Raw genomic sequence first — 24,226 nt, forward strand, 5'->3', positions numbered from 1 at the left:
AGGAGGCTCCAAAAAAAAATAATTGGAGATCAAACAGCTGGATAAAACTGATCTCAGTATGTGAACTTATTTAACCAAGTAACACTTTAGTATGAATATTTATTAATGCAACTTTCTCTTGCTCTCTTTTTCCCTCCCATCCCACAAAACCAATAAAACAGTTTGAGACCTATCTGCAGTTTCAATGTGCTTTTATTAAGTGTAATATTGTATGGTGATTGCATCTACATCTGCACCAGCTGGGTGGTCAAGTGTGATCGGGTCAGTTTCATCGGGGAGAAGCTGGTTTTGTGGTGTTTCTCGCTCCTTTCTAATGGTGGCTATATTGTGCAGAATGGCACATGCAGCCACTATCTGTGATACCCGCTCTGGTGACTCTTAAGTGCTGAACACAGTTGAAATGTGCCTTTAGGATGCCAAAGGTCATCTTCACTCTGGTTTACTGAGGGCCACATTGAAGCGGTGCTGTGGCCCTATCTGAGGGTCATGATAGGGGGTTATTGTGTAGGTTTTTCTATCTCAGTTCAAATTAACAGTGTGTTGTGCTGACACAACACAGACTCACGGAAAATTTGTGAGACAAGCACTGGAGCCAGGCCATTTGGCATCCAAACTTGTGATCATACGTTCACGACCACAAGTCGTCTGCAGATGAAATGTTTAGTAGATCATTGTTATATCTGTTAATGTTACTATTAATTTAAAGATTCATCTCACAGAAAATAATCATCTCACATATTCACATCATCTCTACCTGAACATTAAGGCTGTGATAGGACTTCCTATTAACATAATCTGCCTCATGTTCCCCTAGAGCAGTGGAGATTGGAGCAAGACTGCATACATGTTGCAATGACTCTAGGGAATCCTATCATAAGATTAACAGAATAATAATAAAAAAGTTTTAAAATAATTCTTAACATGTATTATATTGTATAGTAGGCCTACATTTGTGAAATTTGCTCTTTTTTTTTTAAATGTGTTCATGTGATGTCACCCTATCGATATATTGATAGGGTGACATCACATGAACACATTTAAAAAAAAAGAGCAAATTTCACAAATTACCAGCAATTTTATAAAAGCCCTCTTTTATGGACGTGGTCGATAAATGTCCGGGGAACACTATTAATTAAACTATTCATGTACTCCTGCAGAGCGAGGACCACCTTACGAATGGTTCGACAAACCGTGTGTTTTCTCCGAGCTTCTGTGCGTCACCCACCGTGCAAGTATGTACCACTTGCAAAAAAACGCAACGCAATACCATTTGCGGTACAGTAAGTGCATGAATTCGACGTGTTAAATTCTTAATGCGCGGCTCAGACATTCCTTCCGCGGAAAATCTGTATCTTTCATAAATTCATACAAGTAACTATCAGGAAAGGCAAGGGGATTTTGTCTGGCTAAAAACTCTTTCTCTACGAAGTGCTCGTCAAACAATTTGCGCTGAGATGTCACCGGATTTGGAAGAAAAGGTGAAGTCATTGCAACAGACACTGGGAATAAGTTTCGTCACCTATATGTTTCTTTGCTCTCAGCTGATTGGTCAAACTTCAGTCTGAGATCTTGAATCCAGAACATAACCTGCCCCGGAGCAGGTTAGCCGTGCAGCGTAAGATACCATGGCAACGAACACCGATTAAAGTCAAGCTACCTTCATAGTACCTAAAACCCAGGGTTGGCGGAAACTAAACTGAAACATAGCTGGCTAGCCACCTAAACCGGCTTCATGGTATAGGCCCCTGAGCCTTATCTAGCCCAGTCCCAAAACAGAATTGTTATCTTTTATACATTGCATACTACTTTATATATATATATATATATTTACAGTACTAGCCATTATTTGTTTTGTTTAATATTTTGGTAATATTATATGTAAACACAATCATTTCAATAAACGACATTAATTTGAATCAATATCACACACACACACACACACACACACACACACACACACACACACACACACACACACACACACACACACACACACACACACACACACACACACACACACACACACACATACTTACAATCTATAAGACAAATGTATCAGACAGACAGTGTAAGCACAATCATTTTTTGAATCATTTTTCACAATCACAATCATTAATGGTGAATTCAGTGACGTTGTGAGAAGGATTACAATGAAATCGCAGTATCTAATATCATCTGAAGCTGGGGCCACACTAAAATCTTTTTTAAATCTTTTTTAGACCACAAACATGACGATAAAAAATATCATATATTTATCCACTTTGTTCCTCTAGTGTGTGGAGTGCCACGATGTGACCAGGAAAGCACACCACACACAAACAGACTCCATTCACAGCCTGTGAACTCGGGAAATATTGCAAAATCTCTCTCATCAAACGTGACTTTAAAGTAGTCAAGTCAGTCAAGTCACCTTTATTTATATAGCGCTTTTTACAATACAGATTGTATCAAAGCAGCTTCACAGTGATAACATGAAAATAATACAACAAAGTTTGATTCCTCCTGTAGTCAACCAACAAACATTGTGGACGACCGGCAAGAAGAAATTGTGCTTATAGTGTTTTTTATAGTGTAGTAAAAAATTACTACTTGTATTAAAATTGTAAACTACTAGTATACTAATAAGTTAATACCTGGGGGGGGATAAGAATACCTGTTTATACTTAGATTTAAACTTAGATTATCCACATAAAAATGTGAAAAAATCTGAATGTGTTGCTTGTTTGATGTGTAGACAGACACATAATATTAATATTACCACTGTAGGCCTCTCTGTGGCAGCAGAAACTCTTTATCCCCATCGTCCTGTGAAGATGAGCATTTGGTCGAGTGCACTTTATAACACTATTTCTCATCATTTCTGGTGTATTGATACAACTGCCTGGGGTTCTGTTGGGACAGGAGGCTCCAAAAGACAGATATTTGGGACCAACAAAAAAAAATAGCCTATATAAAAAATAACACATGTAAACCTCTTACATTTTATGAAGGCCCTTGGATCTTGGGGAGTGACTGGCTCTGAAGTCCCTCCAGGAATTCCCTCAGCCGAAAACGCTGCTGCACTGCTAGACACTGGATGCTATTTAGTTATTTAATATATCAAATGTAAAGTCAGGTAGCCTACACCCATGATATGCTCAAGCCTTACTTGATTGAATTATGTTTTATATTTAATTTTCAGCAGCTGCCATGTTCTTTTAATACCTGCAGGATTGCACCTACATGACAATTAAAATTAGGTTTACATACTGTTCTTCCAGTTTCACCTCAGATATTATAACAGTTGGGTAAATTACTTGTATTATAACTACAAATGACATCTTCAACAATGTAATTAGATTAATGTAATAATGACAATCTTTAGAAAGCATTGGTCTACTTATTACTAAATACTAAATCCCATGTCAACCTCAACCACTTGAACAATACAAGGAGAGACAAGAAACTGCACTTTTAATGCTTTCAAATAAACAATATACAATTGCATGAATTATTCTTGAATTGACCAAAGTGTGTAGAGGGAGAAGGTTACATTAAAAATATACCTTTTAAAAATGTATGTTAAATATACAGAATTGTTCTATAGTCAATGCAATTACATCAGATTTTACTTTAAATTAGGCTACAGAAGAATTAAGAGTAATCCCTTTAATTAAATTACAGTATTAATGTTCTAATACTGTAAAATTACAGTAATAATGTTCGTACTGGTGAGAAATATGAACACCTCTTTTTGTCTGGCGCTGTTGCCATGGTGACTCATAATATCTGCTCTCCATTGATAACGCCTTTTTATAGCGCTTAACTCAGAGTAAGTCAACTAAGTCAAGTTTTAACTCAGAGTTGGTTGAACCTCCTTTCTGAAACAGGCACCAGTTCACCTGAAAAACTTTTGAAATATTTTAATGCAAAACAAGTGTTTGAAGTTCAGTAAAGTTGAATCATATCATTATAAATCATGTTACAGTGGTTGAGAAAAGAGAAGGGCAACACTTGATCAAACTATTACCAGATTCACACTTCACTACTAATTTAACCCTTAGATTTAATCACTCTATTAAAACAATCTGAATGTCAAATTATTTATAAGTACAATATTTGTAAATCATGGATGTGAATGTGAACTTCACTTAGACGACTTCAGGCAATGCTTTCTCTCATGATACCATAGATTAGATGATTGGGAGAAACTCTTCCCACATGAAGAGCACTTGTACGGTTTCTCTCCAGTATGAACTCTCTGGTGTTTTTTTAAGTGGCTGGATGTAATAAAGCTCTTCCCACAGTCAAAGCACACATAAGGTCTCACACCAGTATGAATACGCTCATGCTCTTTTAAAGTCTGAAGTACTGAAAAACTCTTTCCACAAAAAGAACAAACATGAGGCTTCACACCAGTATGAATTTTAAGGTGTTTTCTTAAGTTTGATTCGACAACAAATGTTTTCTCACACTGATCACAGCTGAATGATCTCACTCCAGAGTGGCGGCGCAGATGATCTCTGAGAGAGCCTTTGGATCTGAAACTCTTTCCACACTGAGAGCATGTGTACGGTTTTTCTCCAGTGTGAATTCTCATGTGTACATTTAGGTTTCCTTTATAACTGAAACTCTTTCCACACTCAGAGCAGGTTAAAGATCCTTGTCCAGTTTTTTGAGCTCGTTTTTGTGTGAAACAATTTTCGGTCTGTTGAATGACTGTGTTTCCATCTTCATTGTTGAAATGCTGAGGTTTTTGAAACTGATGTGGTTTGTCTTCATTCACTTCCATCGGGTCTAAAATCAACATATCACATTTTCAAAATGCAAATAAAGAAATGAGAACAATCTATATACTAGGTGAGTCACAATTAAGCAAAAAATGTCCTTTTATTTAGTTTTCATCTTAATGTTCCTCATCAGTCATTAAAGAGAATGAAGGAAAACACCAACCTATTTGTTCCTCTGTATCTTCATCTTTTATTCTGCAGGGTTCTTCCTTAATCTCCATCTTTACAATAGTAAGTCCATAGTTTGTCCTGGAGTAATTCCTCCTGCTTGCTTCTTCTTCTCCTGTGGGAAGATGGGAATATTCCCCAGCATTTAAACTCTCATGAACGGCTGTGGGAGCTTCACTGACTGAAGGAGTGAATTGTGGTCGTTGTTGCTCATTTAGCAGATGATCATCACACTTACAATCACTCTCAATTATCCAGGTGCAAATGTTTTGCTCAAATAGTCATTTAGAAACAATTCCATGATTTTATTTTATTTTTTAAATCAGGACACAATTTATGAAACAACAAACTTCATGAAAAACTTCAACCAAAAAATCATGTATTTTAAGTTTAAATAAAAAATAAATTTATTAGATAACTAGGACCACAAATAGTCTATTACTGGCGCGAGTCCTAGCCAATTAATGACCCTTCACTGGCCCTGAATAGGTTTTCGTATTGGTACATATAATAAAATGATGTACTTCATGGTGAACAAAATAAATAAAATACCTCACGATAATGGTGAAATTATCACAGAGATTATAATCAGTTCAAAAGTAGATAAATTATTAGATAAATAAATAAAAATAAAAAACGATTAAAAAACTAATATAACATATACTGTATGTGCACATATTTAAATCCACAAGCATACATAATGCAAACCAATGACAGAAATAAGCTCAGTTAGAACATAAAATATAATAGATTGTGACTATATTGTATTTCAATAGAACGTCAATCTTGACAATTAATTGAAACTAGTTTGCACATAGTTCATAACATAACAAAGGCGATTGTAGTCTAAAGTTTAATATAACAATATTAACTAAACTTTAAAAAAGGATGTTTGAAATAACTAGAATGCATTTCCGGAGGAACTGTGAAGTGTGCTTGCTCGGGTGCGGTTCACTAACGTTAGCAGGTAATGGATAAGGGTGCGTTGAAGTTTGCTTGATCTGAGAATTTCAACAATAGTACTTTTTTCAAAATTGTGCAAAAAGGTGCAAAGTTATGTGCATTAAAGGGATAGTTCAATCAAAAATGAAAATTGTGTCATCACTTACTCAACCTCGTGTTGTTCTAAACCTGTATGGGTTTCTCTGTTCTGTTGAACACAAAAGAAGATATTTTGAAGAATGTCGGTAACCAAACAGTTGATGTGTCCATTGACTTCCATAGTATTTTTTTTTCCTCACTATGGAAGTCAATGGACACATCAACTGTTTGGTTACCGACATTCTTCAAAATATCTTCTTTTGTGTTCAACAGAACAGAGAAACCCATACAGGTTTAGAACAACACGAGGTTGAGTAAGTGATGGGGTCATTATTAGAAGTGTAATGTACCGACATCCTAAATCCTTGTTCCCAAAGCTAAGAACAATGAGTTTTCCCCTACCATCTTTTCCAAAGCATCTGAACGATTATGAATCAGCCTCGAAGAGTTGTGAGAGGATGGCAGTTGTGTGAGCGCTCTCGGTCTTTCATTGCGGGAGCAGCAGCTCATTTGCATTTAAAGGGACACACACAAAAACTTTTCACCCTCGAAAAGTGACAATTTTAACACGCTATAAAAAAGGATCTGTTGGGTATTTTGAGCTAGAACTTCACATACACACTCTGGTACATCAGAAATATTACATCTTGTAAAAAGGGACATTATAGGACCTCTTTAAAGCAGCACTCAGTAGCTTCGGGACTTCTTCGCTGTATTCTCGCTTTTTGCTCGCAGGTTTCTCTCTAGAGCTCCCCCCACAGCTTCGGAATAGATATTTGACAACACTGTTGTAAAAACTCGTTGTTGATTCTCAGACACCAGAGGCTATAGATCAACGACATCAAAGCAGATGGGACATTCTTTAAAACATCTTCTTCATTCGGGTTCGGACAGCGTGAGGGAGCGCAATAATGACAGCATTTTAGCAGATTTCTTTTGGCCGTAAAGCAATTGTTTACATCGCGAGACCTGATATCACGCGAGACTTCCTGACGCAGCGGCCGGCGGCCCGCCAGCTCAAAGTTGCAAGTGCGTATTTTCCACTCACGGGCACCAGGGGGGTGCGAAACGACCACCATTCAACCCGAAATAAGTAATATAACCATTCCAATGACTCCGAAGCTGTTCAGTTAAGGTAAAAAAAGTTACTTAGTTCACCTTTAAGCAAAAACAGAAAATAATTAATCTTACCACAGTTCACCTGAAAAACTTTAGAAATCTTTTAATGCAAAACAAGTGTTTGAAGTTCAGAAAAATTTAATCTATCATTATAAATCAGACAAGAGAAGGGCAACACTTGACCAAACTATCACCAGATTCACACTTCACTACTAATTTTACCCTTAGATTTAATCACTCTATTAAAACAATCTGAATGTCAATTTATTTGTAAGCACATCATTTGTAAATCATGGACATGAATGTGAACTTTGCTCACTTAGAAGACTTCAGGCAATGCTTTCTCTCATGATACCGTAGACCAGATGATTCGGTGAAACTTTTTCCACATGAAGAGCACTTGTACGGTTTCTCTCCAGTATGAAGTCTCTGGTGTCTTTTTGAGCGGCTGTGTGTAGTGAAGGTCTTCCCACAGTCAAAGCACATATAAGGTTTCTCACCAGTATGAACTCTCTCATGATCTTTCAGGTTTCCTGACTGAGAGAAACTCTTTCCACAGTGTAAGCACTTGTACGGTTTCTCTCCAGTATGAACTCTCTGGTGTTTTATTAAGTTGCTGGATGTAATAAAGCTCTTACCACAAGCAAAGCACACATAAGGTCTCACACCGGTATGAATACGCTCATGCTCTTTTAAATACTTCAGTACTAAAAAACTCTTTCCACAAAAAGAACAAACGTGAGGCTTCACACCAGTATGAGTTTTAAGGTGTCTTTTTAAGTTTGATTCCACAACAAATGTTTTATCACACTGATCACAGCTGAATGATCTCACTCCAGAGTGATTAAGCAGATGATCTCTGAGAGAGCTGTTCTGATTGAAACTCTTTCCACACTGAGAGCATGTGAACGGTTTTTCTCCGGTGTGAATTCTCCAGTGTTTCTTAAGGTCTGATTTTTGTGTGAAAGTCTTTCCACACTGAGAGCAGGTGAAAGATTCTTTGACTCCAGTTTTTCGAGCTTGTTTTTGTGTGAAACACTTTTCAGTCTGTTGCATGGATTGAGGATTTTGAAACTGATGTTGTTTGTCTTCATTCACTTCCATCGGGTCTAAAATCAAAATATCAAGTTTTCAAAATTCAAATAAAGAAGGAGAAATGAGAACAATAAATATACTAAATATACTGGGTCACAATTATGCAAAACATTTAGGCGTTTTTTTTTCCAGTTTTCATCTTAATGTTGCTCATCAGTCATTAAAGAGAATGAAGGAAAACACCAACCTATTTGTTCCTCTGTATCTTCATCTTTTATTCTGCAGGGTTCTTCCTTAATCTCCATCTTTACAATAGTATGTCAGTAGTTTCTCCTGGAGTAATTCCTCCTGCTTGCTTCTTCTTCTCCTGTGGGAAGATGGGAATATTCCCCAGCATTTAAGCTCTCATGAACGGCTGTGGGGCTTCACTGACTGAAGGAGTGAATTGTGGTCGTTGTTGCTCATTTAGCAGATGATCATCACACTTACCATCACTCTCAATTATTAAGCTTTAAGTGAATTAAAGGTTGATTGCTGCACTCAGACATCAATTAAATGTGGGAATGTGTGCAAAATAGAGACAAAGGAATAGTTTGCCATTCAGATCAGATTTACCTAAAACTACAGTTATTTCTGGCACAAAAGACTGCTGCATAATTTACCGCAGCACGTTTAGAAAATGTTGTAAAATTTTAATTTGGCACATATTATCTGTTTTTTACCCGATGGATAGTTCAGTTAAAACCTTGCCCTCTTTGGCTTACTATTAATGTTGTTAAACTTAATGTTCAAGGAAATCTGTCAGCTTATATAATAACAACACTGATATAAGAATGCACTTTTTATTTTTCAATCAGTTAAGAGCCATTCACACGTTAAAAAATGAGACGCTGTCAGTGAAGAGGAAAAAACGCAAGGTAAAAGGTTGAAAGTATTTTAAATTGGGTGCAGTATTTTTAGTACGCGCATCATGTCCGAGACGCCGCTAAGTTCCATATGTTATTATAAATAATGTTTTATTATAAGTGAGAATGAGATAGAAAGTCTCATATTGAGGCGTGTTATAAAATGTTCAGTATAAATAAATATAGTTTAGAAAAGTTATAAAATAACCTATCTATCTATCTATCTATGGTAAGATTGATGGCATATACAGCTCTTTAAAGGATTAGTAATCCGGTTCAAAAAGGTAGGGAAGGGTGAAAAATGTCATCTCATTTTCTATTCCAACTTCAAAATCATTTTAATTTATTATTATTATTTTCTTCTTTTTTTTTCGTGACCTTTCCAACGTGATGACGTAATACGTGGCACGTCGCAGACCAGCACAAGACGAACAATTGTGGTTAAAGGGGAATTGTGGTTAAAGGGGAACATGGCAACTATTTCAACTTAATAAATCTGTTTTGAAATCATTTGGATGGTTAAATAACCTGTTCTGGTGAGAATGGTGACTTTCCCCGCACCCCCCAGCGTTCCCAGACAGAAAACCAACTTTGCAACATGGGGACTAACGTCCCGGTAAGTTGGAAATAGTAAGTCTCGTGAGAAGCAAGAACGAGCGAGAAACACAAACTGCTTTACGGCAATTCAACATAAACACACACGCCATGATACTGTGTATGATGCAGTGTTGTAGTCGAGTCACCAATTGTCGAGTCCGAGTCAAGTCTCGAGTCCCCGTGTTCGAGTCCGAGTCCAAGTCCGAGTCACCAAAGAAGAGACCGAGTCGAGTCCGAGTCGAGTCACCATTACCTGAGTTCGAGTCCGAGTCGAGTCTCGAGTCCCCAGTGTTCGAGTCCGAGTCGAGTCATCAAGGTTGAGTCTGTGTTATATTTCAAGACTGCCAACATTTCTCTACTCTGGCACCTTTAAAGAGCTGATATAATTATAAAAGAGGGTCTACATTAAACAAAAATGACACCACTGTGTTGACAATTATAAATAATAAATACAATAAATATAAATAAAAAATTTGATTTCAATAATGTAGGCTATTAGTAGGCTAAATGTTGAAATTAACATTAACAATGCTGTAGAAGTGCAGTTTATTAATAGTAGCCTAAATGTTAACTAATGTAGTTAACTAGAGTTTAATAAATGGAACATATTGTAAAGTGTTACCGATTTGTTATACACCGATTCAGACGTCTCGTGAGTTCGTTGTTGGACAGATGGTCAGTTGTTTTAACCATTCATTAAAGTGAATCGTTCAAAGGAGTCATTAGTTCGCGAATCGGACGTGTCATTAATGGACGTGTAGCCTATACGGCACGCCTTGTGTGATTATCTCGGCAGTTTAGGACAGGACAAGATTTGTGTCAACACAGAAAACATTTCATCACTAGATAGGTCTTTTCGTTTATTGAAATTGTGGCTAATGTCAGCTGAATGTGCGGAACGCTTTTCAGAGAAGATAAGGCAAACGTTTTTTGTTTTTTTTTCAGCACAATTCACACCTCGCGGTAATTCAGGAGAAAAAAATCTCTGAATGATCTACGTGAAACTTCGGTCTTCCGACCTTTTACTATCGTGTCAATTGATTTTGATTAATATGCGTGAGGAGGGAGCACCGCTCGTGTTGTTTGAAGACGGTGAGAGCGCGCGCGCGGCTGGGGCTTTCTCTCTGCTCGTTCATATATGCAGGAAAAAAAGAGATCCCGTCCGGTCTTGGAGCCCAAAACAGGAAAAGTGTAACATCTTATATCAAATTTTAAATCCTATTTAGTCAGAAACTTCATCCAACGTCATTCATTTGATGAATGCTCAAGTCCGATTTTATATCCTCGAGTCCGAGTCCAAGAACGAGTCATCAGTCCGCGAGTCCAAGTCAAGTCACGAGTCCTGAGAATAGAGTCTCGAGTCGGACTCGAGTCCAGAGAATAGGGACTCGAGTCCGAGTCCAGGACTCGAGTACTCCATCACTGGTATGATGTATTACCCACCTCGGTAGACATAGCTCCAGTCCACACGATAAAGTTGGCCGGCTCCCATAATAATAAATGCACATAAGCAGTGGTAGAAAGGGGGAGAAGGGTGCCCCAAGTGAGATTTTTTTACTATACGGTTTTGAAATATACGGCCCACAGCTGTAGGGGGAGCTCGTTGAGAAAACACGCGACAACAAAAGTGAAAATCAGCGAAGAAATGGCTAGAGTTGCCTTGTTCCCCTTCTAAAAAAAAAAAAAAATTTTTTTAATTTTAGAAAATGACCAATCGTTTCGCTAGATAAGACCCTGTTCCTCAGCTGGGATCGTGCAGAGCCCTTTGAAGCACTTCAGAGCCCTTTGAAACGGCATTGATTTGAACTTCAACATTCTGGTTGCCGTTGAAGCCAATTGTGTGGAGAAAAATCCTGAAATGTTTTCCTCAAAAAACTTAATTTCTTTTCCACTGAAGAAAGAAAGACATGAACATCTTGGATGGCACTGGGGCGAGTAAATTATCAGAAAATTCTCATTTTGAGGTGAACTAATCCTTCACTCCAGTTGACAGTTGATATTCAGCCTTTAAAGGAACACACCGACCTTTTGGGACTTTAGCTTATTCACCGTATCCCCCAGAGTTAGATAAGTCCATACATACCCTTTTCATCTACCCACCCACCGCTAGCCTAGCTTAGCTTAGCACAAAGACTGGAGGTAAACGGCTCCAGCTAGCATACGGCTCCCAATAAGTGACAAAATAACGCCAACATTTTCCTATTTACATATTGTGATTTGTATAGTCACAGCGTGTACGAATATGCAATATGCGATCATGTGAGTAACACGACGCACATGCAATGCATTAGGTGACAGTTGACCATGCAGAGCATCAGGGAGAAGTTGGAGCGTAAGGAATTACTAAAAGTTCCCAATACTTCAGGAAAAGCTGCATTTTGAAAGAGTTTTGATTTGATTATCGAGCCAGAAGCCTTCAACAGTGGATATTCTTTTTCTTCAAAACGATCACTAATAAACAGTGAATGAGCACTAGCTCTGTTCAACAGATTTTTTTTTTCTTTATTATATTTTTATTATTATTTAACGTTAGCCAGTTGGCGAAGAGTTCTTTGAAACGTTATTCTTCAGTAAAGTTACTTGACATAAAAAAAAAAAAGGTAGGCCGTAAATCTTTATTTACTGCTGGATAACATTTGGCTATATGATATTCTCTACTGCATGCTTCTGCTTCTCTGTAATGGACAGTCTGTATTAATATTTGAGGGCATAATTGTCGTTGGTGGTAGTTAGGTTTGAGGCCTATAATAAAATTGTACCTAGTAGCGTGTGTATGTATGTGTGTGCGTCTAGAATAGACAGCGCGCATCAGAGAGAGCTTTAAGTGATATTGATGTTGGTCTCGGGTCGGGTTCGGGCTGAAAAATTGCAGACGTTTTCGGGATGGGGCCGGATTAGGGCTTGAACACCACGGGCCAGGTCTCGGTTAGGGCTGGATGTTTTGCCCCGTGCAGGGCTCTAGGCAGTATGCTAGCTGGAGCCGTTTACCTCTCGTCTTTGTGCTAAGCTAGGCTAGCGGTGGGTGCGTCAGACAGAGTGACGGAACGCACGGAGATGAAAATGGTATGAACTTATCTTACTCTGGGGGATACAGTGAATAAGCTAAAGTCCCAAAAAGTCGGCATGTTCCTTTAAATCCACTGACCACTACCTTTTTGTACTTTGAAAGGGTCAGTGTTGACTTTATTGTTAGTAAGGCTTTGACTTTTGCCCAAAAATCATATTCGAAGTTCGGTTGTTTATTAATATTAATATTTTGACAGAGATAGCATGGAGTCAATTCTGGCCTGCCTCGCCCCCGATCCCTCCCCCTCCTCCTCTTCCAGCTTGTCGGGATGTAGTGTTGACTAGTGTTGGGCTCTCATGTTGCTGGTCGTTGCTGGTCGTCGCGTGGTATGTAAGTTTGGCCCTACATATTTTACACATCACTTTGTCCTTAAAGGGATACTTCACCTCTGGAAAGATGAATGTGTATTTAAAATAGGTCATTTATGTAGAAGAAATGTGAAATTATTTTTGAATTTGGAGCTTTCTAGACTGAGAAAAGCCAGAAAATGTATTTTTGGCTTGTTTGTATGAAAGACAACAACTTCCAGAATGCACTTGCTTCGCTGCCCTAGGAGGCCACTCCCAAGCCACGCCTACCGGTAAGAGAGCGCAGGCTAGGCTACAAGTGAGTCTCCGTGACGACGAGTCTGGCCGGGATTTCGAGATCGCCCAAAATGTCCGGTATTCGGCTTTTGCGTTCTACAGTCGCCATTCATCATGTTTACTGTGGCGAGCAGGACGAGGCTGAGGGCCGCGGGAGAACGGCGCGAGGCCGGTGGCGTGATTACTGAGACGCACCCGTCTCGTATCTCTCACGGAGGAGCAGGAATTTTCTTAGCAATGTTAAAACGCACATCGACCGATCACTTGTGTTCATGTAAACACTACATTCAGATTCACCAATCGGAATGAATTTAGTTAGACTGAAACAAAAGGTGTGCATGTAAACAATGAATGGCGACTGTAGAAAGCAAAAGCTGAATCCCAGACATTTTGGACGATCTCGACGGCCAGACATGTCCGGGAAAAAGAGGATGGTAACCCCTACTACTCAGCTTTCTCCACAGAACAAGAGCCTGCTAGCTTAGCTTCCAAAGAAAGACAGCTGACACTATGTGTAAAGTCTGTGACTGAGATCCCACCCTCTATGGGCGGGTTGAAAACATGTGGGACAGCCCCTACTACTGGCTGTAGCCTTTAGCCTCTGGCCAAAAAATCCTCCAATGATGCAAAATGACGATTTTTGCGTCATCAGAGGATTTTTTCCAGACAAAAAATACATAAATCCCTCATCTCCGGGGGATATGAGGGAGGAAAGCACAGTAATACTACAGGTTTTCTACTACAAAGCTTAATGCAAAATCCTGAAGTATCCTTTTAATCTTGATTTTTCCGTTTCTTTGGGAACCCAAAGGAGCGCCACACGTTGCTTTTCAAATTGTCAGGAGTGTAGATTTCGAACTCCTCATCAGCCGTGGTTGTTGTAGCCGTTGGCGCGGCCATTGTTTTGGTATGCAAAATAGGCGCTAACCAGGACGCTAACGTCACCTAAGCCCCTTTCACACAGCGCTTTGAACCCGGCAAATTGCCGGCAAATTGCCAGAGCGCCTTCTGTGTGAACGCAAACTCGACCCGGGATTTATGCCGGGATCGATGCCGGGTCGGGACCTAGTAACATTGCCGTGTTCAGTCCCGGAACGCGCGCTGTGTGAACAAAAGCCGTAATAATGCCGTGTCGTAGTGATGACGCTGAAGCCGGACTCGTTCTCCAGCTGTGAAACGGTACGTAATGCGCAAGTTTATGATCGAATCAGAGAAACAAATGCACAGGCGTGGTTTCTCGAGAGAGAGATCGCAGCTCATAAGCAAACTTAAGACGCTGCTGAGATTACAAGTCACATCGATGTCACGTGTCTTTACGGCATTTTTACGGGTTGTGTGTGAACGCACTCTCTGATTCCGGAAAATCACTGGCAATGTGAATGAACCAAAATCAAACGAACCCGGGTCAAATCCCGGGTCACTTTATCCGTGTATTTTCCGGAATCTCTGTGTGAAAGGGGCTCTACAGGAGCCCAGATGACCAATAATAGCCTTGCTAATGAGCTCGCGATTCACAACTTCACCAGGCGTGAAAAAGCCTCGGAATCTGAATTGAAAACGTTTACAAGCAAACACATTTACAAGAAATAATGCCCATAACAAGTTTGAATATTAAAGGCTGCCTACTATTCGTTCGAATATCATTATTTTTTTAAATATTCTAATTATATTAGAATAACAAAGTTCGGAGTCAAAGCCCTAATTGTTAGTCCATGAATTCAACTACTAGTATTTTACCTAAGAAGCCTGGTTGTGATGTTTCTGATTTGTCCAATTACAGGCCTATTTCTATCCTTCTATTTCTGGCTAATGTTTTGAAGCGTGTTGTGTCTATTCAGTTCAATAATCACCTAGCACTGAACAGTCTTTTTGAAGCTTTTCAATCTGGTTTCAGAAAAGGTCAAAGCACTGAGAATGCTTTATTGAGGGTTGTAACTAATCTTATTGCAGCTGATTCTGGCACATGTGTTGGAGGCCCCGTGCAGAACGCCTGGTTGACAAATTAGAAAGTTCTGCGAAAACAGGAAAAATTGAGGAGATAGGAGCAACCGTGTAAGGATCGCACATAAGCCCCAGCAACTGTTTATTCAATGTTGTTGTTTTTTGTCACATCAAATAAAGTATTTTTTTCTTATTACATAAGTGTCCTTCTTTCATTTTCTCTATTGTCACAACAATGCTCATTTCGCATTTTCATTTTCCCTTTTTTTTCTCCACATAAAATGATACATTATAGCTTTTCAAATTGCTCAATTAAATCTACTCAGAATGAGCCAAAGGGTATTTTATGCATATAAAAGCAACACATGACTAAACATGTAAGGCCTAGAAACCTGAGAAATATATGTAAACCATACATTAACATTACCTCTGCATTGGAAATAGAACAGCATTATATTTGTTTGCACTGAAATGGCTGTTTGAAACATTTGGCTGGAGAAGAAGTGCAATGATATTTATACACATATGAACTCTAATAAGCCAAACACAAATTTAATACAAGTAAACTAATAAATGAACAATATCCCTGGTAACTGGAGCCTGTCTGAATCAAATTAAATGCATTCCACGAGCACATCATGGCACAGTGTCCACAAAATGGCGGATGAACATATTCACTATTTTCACAAACCAGAACATTTATACACAAAATATTGGCAATATGAACACCCACATAGATAGCACATGACTCGTGTGAATATGGTTTAGTTGTTGTGAAAGTCATACCTGCGAAAACAGGAAAAATTGAGGAGACAGGAGCAACCGTGTAAGCATCGCACATAAGCAACTGTGTGTGTGAGGGCGCCCGCGCAATTCAGCTGGTGTATACCTCGGTTCTTTTTCAAATTAAAAGTCCTGATCTCGCAGAGACAAACAATTATGTTAGAGTAGTTTAAGTGTTTAGTCTGGTTAATAAAGTCTTTACAAAATTTATATTTCTTAGAATTAATAAACAATTAACTCTGAGTGTTCACAGGGAAACAGGTTAATTGATTGTAATATTAATTTACAACATTAAGTTAATTAAATTAACTGATCCAAATATTCATAATCAATTATAACCAGTTCTATTGATTATTAATATTTCATAAAGCTAATTTGCTACAACAAAAGCAGCGCTTTTTACTAAATTTTTTTTACTTAAAAAGTGACAAAAAAGGATATAAAAAAGATCTGTTGAGTATTTTGAGCTAGAACTTCACATACACACTCTGGTACATCATAGATATTACATCTTGTAAAAAGGGACATTATAGGACCTCTTTAAGCAAAAACAGAAAAAAATTTATTTCACCACAGTTCACCTGAAAAACTTAAAAAAATATTTTAATACAAAAGCAGTGTTTGAATCATATCATTATAAATCATGTTACAGTGGTTGAGAAAAGAGAAGGGCAACACTTGACCAAACTATCACCAGATTTACTTCACTACTAATTTAACCTTTAAATTTAATCACTCTATTGAAACAATCTGAATGTCAAATTATTTGTAAGTAAAATATTTGTAAATCATGGACGTGAATGTGAACTTTGGTCACTTAGACGACTTCAGGCAATGCTTTCTCTCATGAGACCGTAGACTAGATGATGCGGTGAAACTCTTTCTACATAAAGAGCACTTGAACGGTTTCTCTCCAGTGTGAACTCTCTGGTGTTTTTTTAAGTTGCTGGATGTAATACAGGTCTTCCCACAGTCAAAGCACACATAAGGTCTCACACCAGTATGAATACACTCATGATCTTTTAAAGTCTGTAGTCGTGGAAAACTCTTTCCACAAAAAGAACAAACGTGAGGCTTCACACCAGTATGAACTTTAAGGTGTGATCTTAAGTTTGATTCCACAACAAATGTTTTCTCACACTGATCACAGCTGAATGATCTCACTCCAGAGTGACGGCGCAGATGAATGTTGAGATTACTGTTCTGAGTGAAACTCTCTCCACACTGAGAGCATGTGAACGGTTTTTCTCCATTGTGAATTCTCATGTGTACATTTAGGTTTCCTTTATGAACAAAACTCTTTCCACACTCAGAGCAGGTGAAAGATCCTTTGACTCCAGATTTTCCAGCTTGTTTTTGTGTGACACACTTTGATGTCTGTGAAATGACTGTGTTTCCATCTTCATTTTTGAAAGGGTTTTGAAACTGATGTTGTTTGTCCTCATTAACTTCCATCGAGTCTAAAATCAACATATAAAATGTTCAAAATTCAATAAAGGAGAGAACAACAATATATATACTAGGTGAGTCACAATTAAGCAAAACATTTAGTCCTTTTTTTTCAGTTTTCATCTTAATGTTCCTCATCAGTATTTAAAGAGAATGAATGAAAACACCAACCTATTTGTTCCTCTGTATCTTCATCTTTTATTCTGCAGGGTTCTTCCTTAATCTCCATCTTTACAATAGTATGTCAGTAGTTTCTCCTGGAGTAATTCCTCCTGCTTGCTTCTTCTTCTGTGGGAAGATGGGAATATTCCCTAGAATTTAAACTCTCATGAACGGCTGTGGGAGCTTCACTGACTGAAGGAGTGAATTGTGGTCGTTGTTGCTCATTTAGCAGATGATCATCACACTTACAATCACTCTAGATTATCCAGGTGCAAATGTTTTGCTCAAATATTAATTTAGAAACAATTCCATGATTTTTTTTTTTCACAATATATGAAAACAGAAACAAAATCATGTATTTTAAGTTTAAATGAAAAAGAGATAAAAAAAATAAAAAAAATAAAACTATTAAAAAACTAATAATAACATATGTGCACATATTTAAATCCACAAGCATACATAACGCAAACCAATGACAGAAGTAAGCTCAGTTAGAATAGTCCAGGTGATATGTGAAAATTATGTTAGCTTTTTTATAAAAGCATGAAACTTGGTACACATGTACAGTTTGCGACCAATGGGGCCATCGCAAAACGCCCCGTAACTGAATTATGTATTTTGTACTATATCTCGTGAACCAAACATGATAACACAGAAAAGATGTTTTGATGGTCAAGGGTTACAATATACAACATCACAAACTGTTCAGGTAAATAGTTAATGGTGAATTCAGTGACGTTGTGAGAAGGATTACAATGAAATCGCAGTATCTGAGAATATCATCTGAAGCTGGGGCCACACTAAAATATTTTTGTAATCTTTTTTAGACCACAAACATGACGATAAAAAATATATTTATCCATTTTGTTCCTCTAGTGTGTGGAGTGCCGCGATGTGACCAGGAAAGCACACCACACACAGACTCAACAGCCTGTGAACTCGGGAAATATTGCAAAATCTCTCTCATCAAACGTGACTTTAAAGTAGACAAACATGGTGGGCGACCGGCAAGAAGAAATTGTGCTTATAGTGTATGGATTACTTTTTAAGCCAGGGACACACCTAGCCAGTTTTTGAGTGTCGGCCGACTTAGTTTTCTCGGTGTGTTCAGCATGGTTGGCTCTAGTAAACACAGTCAGCTTTCATCAGCGCTCGTCCTTAGGCATCGTTTGGTGTCCACAGGGGCGTAGGAATGACTTGGACATTGGGGGGGACATATTGGCCACTATAAATCAATGTCCATCCCACCACCATAATAGTAACATACAGTATGGTGACGTGGTACAACATGTATGGAATCACAAACAGCAAATAAATAAACAAAATCATCCAATCAGTTTATTATTAGACAAATATTGTAGTTGTGAAACATATAAGTGTACAAGCCCCCCCCCGTAACTGCCCCCCTCCCCCCTCCCCCCTCAAAAAAAAAAAGAATCCACCCGCAAACCGCCCGAACATATGATATTCTTTGATTTAGATATCTGCATCTGATCATCACAATTATTCAGATTCTCAGTGTTAAGCATCATAATATGGTAAAATATCACACTGAAGTAGGCTGATTTAAAAATAACATTTATTTAAAATAAAAGTTCTTCTTTTGGCAAAATTACATTTCCTTAATAGCCTAAACTTAAAACTTAAATTGTTAATGTTTCATTAAATCACTGTTGGAAAACACTCTTATCGGAATATGTTTTTTTTTACCTTTATAAAGGGCTCCATCTTTCATTTCAAATTCTTAAATTTGATCAATAGGGCTTCATTCAGTTGGAATTATAAGACACTAGGCTGTTACCAATCAAATTAAATAATTTACATTGAAAAAATAAAACTGTATTAAATGATTAAATTCATTACCAAAATCATGAAATAATGACAGGGAAAAATTACTCTGAGACTTGTTTAAAAAGTTTTACGAATCACCACAACATGATTTCGTTTTATTAAAATGATTCAGAATAATAGCATACAAAGGCAAAAATCCCCCCCCCCCCAAAAAAAAACATAAACACGTAAAAGTCTTCACCCGAAAAAATGCGGCCACGAAAAACTTCAAGTTCTTTTTTTTTTTTCTAATTATGGGCTGTCATTATACAGGTAATTCCCTTGTAAGGCAACACCTGGGACTTATCCTAGTCCCTCTATTAACATAAGCTTGCGAAAGCACATGTTCAAATTATCTATTATATTTCACACTTATTCGCAGCACGTACATCAAAAGCTTTATATGGTAAGTTCCTCTATCACAGCCTTTTTGACCTTTCTCTAGCTTCACACATGCATTTTCTATGTCTGAGGTAAAAGATGTTCAAAGTTCCCTTTAAAAGTACATGTGGTTTAACACCCCTAAACATGTCCTATAGCCACACACATACATTACACTTCTAACAATGACCCTTAAGTTCGCAGGCCAAGCTCGAACTAGGCTTTAAGTAATTCGATCTTGCCCTGCAAATTCAACACATCCTCATTTGAACATTTTATTTAATTATTCAATTTGCTGTAACTGACAATTTGCTGTTATTTTCTGTGACTGATGAGGATGAAGCAGAAAAAAGAAATGTTATTGTCACGGGCAAAGTTGAGATTTTTATGGACAATCTTATAGTTGAACACCTCCAGAGGGACAACGCAAAAAGAGCTCGCAAGACGGAGAAGAAGGAGAGAAAGGCGCTGGCGAAGGTCTTCCACTAAGGCTCAACTCCCTCGAGACGGACAGATTCAACGTGCTCAGCAGTTAGTAAAGATTATCAAACAAGTTGAACAATTAAAAAAGAAGATAATAAACATTGCAAACAGTTTTATGATTGAAAATGAAATAAAATGTTCAAATGAGGATGTGTTGAATTTGCAGAGCAAGCTCAAGCTACTTAAAGCCTGGCTGGCAACCTTAAGGGTCATTATTAGAAGTGTAATGTATGTGTGTAGTTATAAGTATACAACATGTTGAGGGGTGTTAAAAACTCTATGTAGTTTTGCAGAAGTACTTTTGACGACTCTCGCTTCAAACATAGAAAATGTGTGAGGTCGGAGAAGGGTCAAAAGGGCTGCGATAGAGGAACTTACTATAAGAAGCTTTTAATGTACGTGATGCATAAAATAAGTGTGAATAACAATAATATAGAGTTTGTATGTGTGCTTATGCTAAGTAGAGGGACTAGGATAAGTCCCAAGTATTACCGTATAAGGGAATTGGCTGTGCTATAATGACAGGCCATAATAAAAAGGCGGCCCAAAAGATAGAGTTAGTATAAAAGACCTGGAAGAGGTTTTTTCGAGGCCGCATTTCAGGTGAAGACTTTTACGAGTTTGTGTTATTTTTGCCTTTGAAATTTTTGTCTATGTATTATTCTTAATCTTTTTAAAATAAAACGAAATCATGTTGTGATGATTCGTAAATCTTTTTAAATAAGTCTCAGAGTAATTCTTCCCTATAAATATTTCATGATTTTGGTCATGGAATATTATAATACTGGCAAACGCCCAGTGCATTCTAATTCATGATTGAACTGGTTAGATGCACCGCCGAGGACCCTGAACCGACATCCAACATCCTTGTTCCCAAAGCTAAGAACAATATTTAATTGCAACAAATTATGGAGATGTATGAGAATGATTTATGGGTTACAGCTGTATAGAAATACAACTTTCAAATCTTTTGCTTCGGCACTCATAAAGTCAATAACATCTTTCAATCCAGAAATCTGCCTGGTATTTTTATTGATCGTTTCTTTCATACTTTCATTACACGTGAGTTTTCCCCTACCATCTTTTCCAAAGCATCTGAACGATTATTAATCAGCCTCTAGGAGTTGTGAGAGGATGGCAGTTGTGTCAGCGCTCTCGGTCTTTCATTGCGGGAGCAGCAGCTCATTTGCATTTAAAGGGACACACACAAAAACTTTTCATCCTCGAAGAGTGACAATTTTAACATGGTATAAAAAAGGATCTGTTGGGTATTTTGAGCTAGAACTTCACATACACACTCTGGTACATCAGAGATATTACATCTTGTAAAAAGGGACATTATAGGTCCTCTTTAAGCAAAAACAGAAAAAAAATGAATCTTACCACAGTTCACCTGAAAAACATTAGAAATCTTTTAATGCAAAACAAGTGTTTGAGGTTCAGAAAAATGTAATCATATCATTATAAATCAGACAAGAGAAGGGCAACACTTGACCAAACTATCACCAGATTCACACTTCACTACTAATTTTACCCTTAGATTTAATCACTCTATTAAAACAATCTGAATGTCTATTTATTTGTAAGCACATAATTTGTAAATCATGGACATGAATGTGAACTTTGCTCACTTAGACGACTTCAGGCAATGCTTTCTCTCATGAGACCGTAGATTAGATGATTGGGAGAAACTCTTTCCACATGAAGAGCACTTGTACGGTTTCTCTCCAGTGTGAAGTCTCTGGTGTGTTTTTAAGCGGCCTGATGTAGTGAAGGTCTTCCCACAGTCAAAGCACATATAAGGTTTCTCACCAGTATGAACTCTCTCATGATCTTTCAGGTTTCCTGACTGAGAGAAACTCTTTCCACAGTGTGAACACTTGTACGGTTTCTCTCCAGTGTGAACTCTCTGGTGTTTTATTAAGTGGGTGGATGTAATAAAGCTCTTACCACAAGCAAAGCACACATAAGGTCTCACACCAGTATGAAATCTCTCATGAGCTTTTAAATACTTCTGTAGTGAAAAACTCTTTCCACAAAAAGAACAAACGTGAGGCTTCACACCAGTATGAATTTTAAGGTGTCTTTTTAAGTTTGATTCCACAACAAATGTTTTATCACACTGATCACAGCTGAATGATCTCACTCCAGAGTGATTAAGCAGATGATCTCTGAGATTACTTTTCTGAGTGAAACTCTTTCCACACTGAGTGCATGTGAACGGTTTTTCTCCAGTGTGAATTCTCATGTGTTTCTCAAGGTCTGATTTTTGTATGCAAGTCTTTCCACACTCAGAGCAGGTTAAAGATCCTTGTCCAGTTTTTCGAGCTCGTTTTTGTGTGAAACACTTTTCGGTCTGTTGAATGACTGTGTTTCCATCTTCATTGTTGAAATGCTGAGGTTTTTGAAACTGATGTTGTTTGTCTTCATTCACTTCCATCGGGTCTAAAATCAAAATATCAAGTTTTCAAAATTCAAATAAAGAATGAGAAATGAGAACAATCTATATACTAGGTGAGTCACAATTAAGCAAAAAATGTTTTCATCTTAATGTTCCTCATCAGTCATTAAAGAGAATGAAGGAAAACACCAACCTATTTGTTCCTCTGTATCTTCATCTTTTATTCTGCAGGGTTCTTCCTTAATCTCCATCTTTACAATAGTATGTCAGTAGTTTCTCCTGGAGTAATTCCTCCTGCTTGCTTCTTCTTCTTCTCCTGTGGGAAGATGGGAATATTCCCCAGCATTTAAACTCTCATGAACGGCTGTGGGAGCTTCACTGACTGAAGGAGTGAATTGTGGTCGTTGTTGCTCATTTAGCAGACGATCATCACACTTACAATCACTCTCAATTATTCAGGTGCAAATGTTCGCTCAAATAGTCGTTTACAAACAATTCCATGATTTTTTTTTTTTTTTTTTTTACATCAGCAGCCTGTTTCAATAAGGAGGTTCAACCAACTCTGAGGTAAAACTTGAACTCTGAGTAGATTTACACTGAGATGGGAAACTCTGAGTTTTCAGTTTCAGAACAGCTGAATTGAGTTAGTTCAATAAACTCTGAGTAAGTTGACTCTGAGTTAAGCGCGTGCACCATGACTGTGAAAAGCCATGATCAATGGAGCTCTGAAACTACGACTTACCATGGCAACAGCACGGCTGTGGGAGGTTCACTTACTCTACAAAGTAGGCATAAACAGCACTTAACTCTGTGGCATCGGAGTCGTGTTTCCACAACGGTGGCAGCTGTGGAGATCGCGAAATCTAATTCCGTCAGAATGCCGGTTTCGTTTTGGAAACTCACCGGCTTCGAGCAAACGTGCTCGTCAGATCGCCGCCCGGGTGCATTTACTGGGTGCCGTCTTCTCCCCCGAATCTGCTGTTCAATACTGCGGGCAACCTCGGATATATAAGGACCTCCCGCCCAACGTACGTATCAATCGCCAACCTAGATTCTTCCCGACGAAAACCTGAAGCTATTTTGTCTCATAGATCGCTAGAATGACAACTGTTTACATCTAGAGACAGGGGGCAGCCATTTTGACTCTGTGTTACATTAAAAAACATTCCCCGTGGGAAACCCATTCCCCGGCGAGTGCGTTCCTCCCCCACTGAATATAGTCCCCCCGTGACATTAACACATCACCTCAAATATTGCCCATACTGTACTGAACCACCTGGACTAGAACAGAAAGTAGAAAAGATTGTGACTATATTGTATTTCAATACATCGTCAATTTTGACAATTATTTGAAACTAGTTTGCACATAATAGGTATATCATAATATAACATATAGTTTAAAGTTCAATACAGAGTTTATTATAACAAAATTAACTAAACTTTTTAAATGGATGTATGAAATAATGATACAATGTTAGGTTAATTGTTCCGAGAATGTTTTACAGGAGAGA

General features: G+C 38.0%; 1 protein-coding gene across 1 annotated transcript; it reads right to left on the reverse strand.

Moving 5' to 3' along the window:
• Nucleotides 1–3,856: 3,856 nt before the first annotated feature.
• LOC309478209 (uncharacterized protein) lies at nucleotides 3,857–23,962 on the reverse strand. The gene is made up of 3 exons (XM_082141829.1): nucleotides 23,523–23,962; nucleotides 4,933–5,052; nucleotides 3,857–4,776 (listed from the first exon to the last, which is right to left on the reverse strand). The coding sequence occupies exons 1-3, from the start codon at nucleotides 23,530–23,532 to the stop codon at nucleotides 4,127–4,129; spliced, it is 780 nt and encodes a 259-aa protein (XP_081997955.1). The 5' UTR covers nucleotides 23,533–23,962; the 3' UTR covers nucleotides 3,857–4,126.
• Between the last annotated feature and the right edge of the window lie 264 nt (nucleotides 23,963–24,226).

Source organism: Leuciscus leuciscus (genome assembly GCF_965113295.1).
Source record: "Leuciscus leuciscus genome assembly, chromosome: 16".
Taxonomy (NCBI): Eukaryota; Metazoa; Chordata; class Actinopteri; order Cypriniformes; family Leuciscidae; genus Leuciscus; species Leuciscus leuciscus.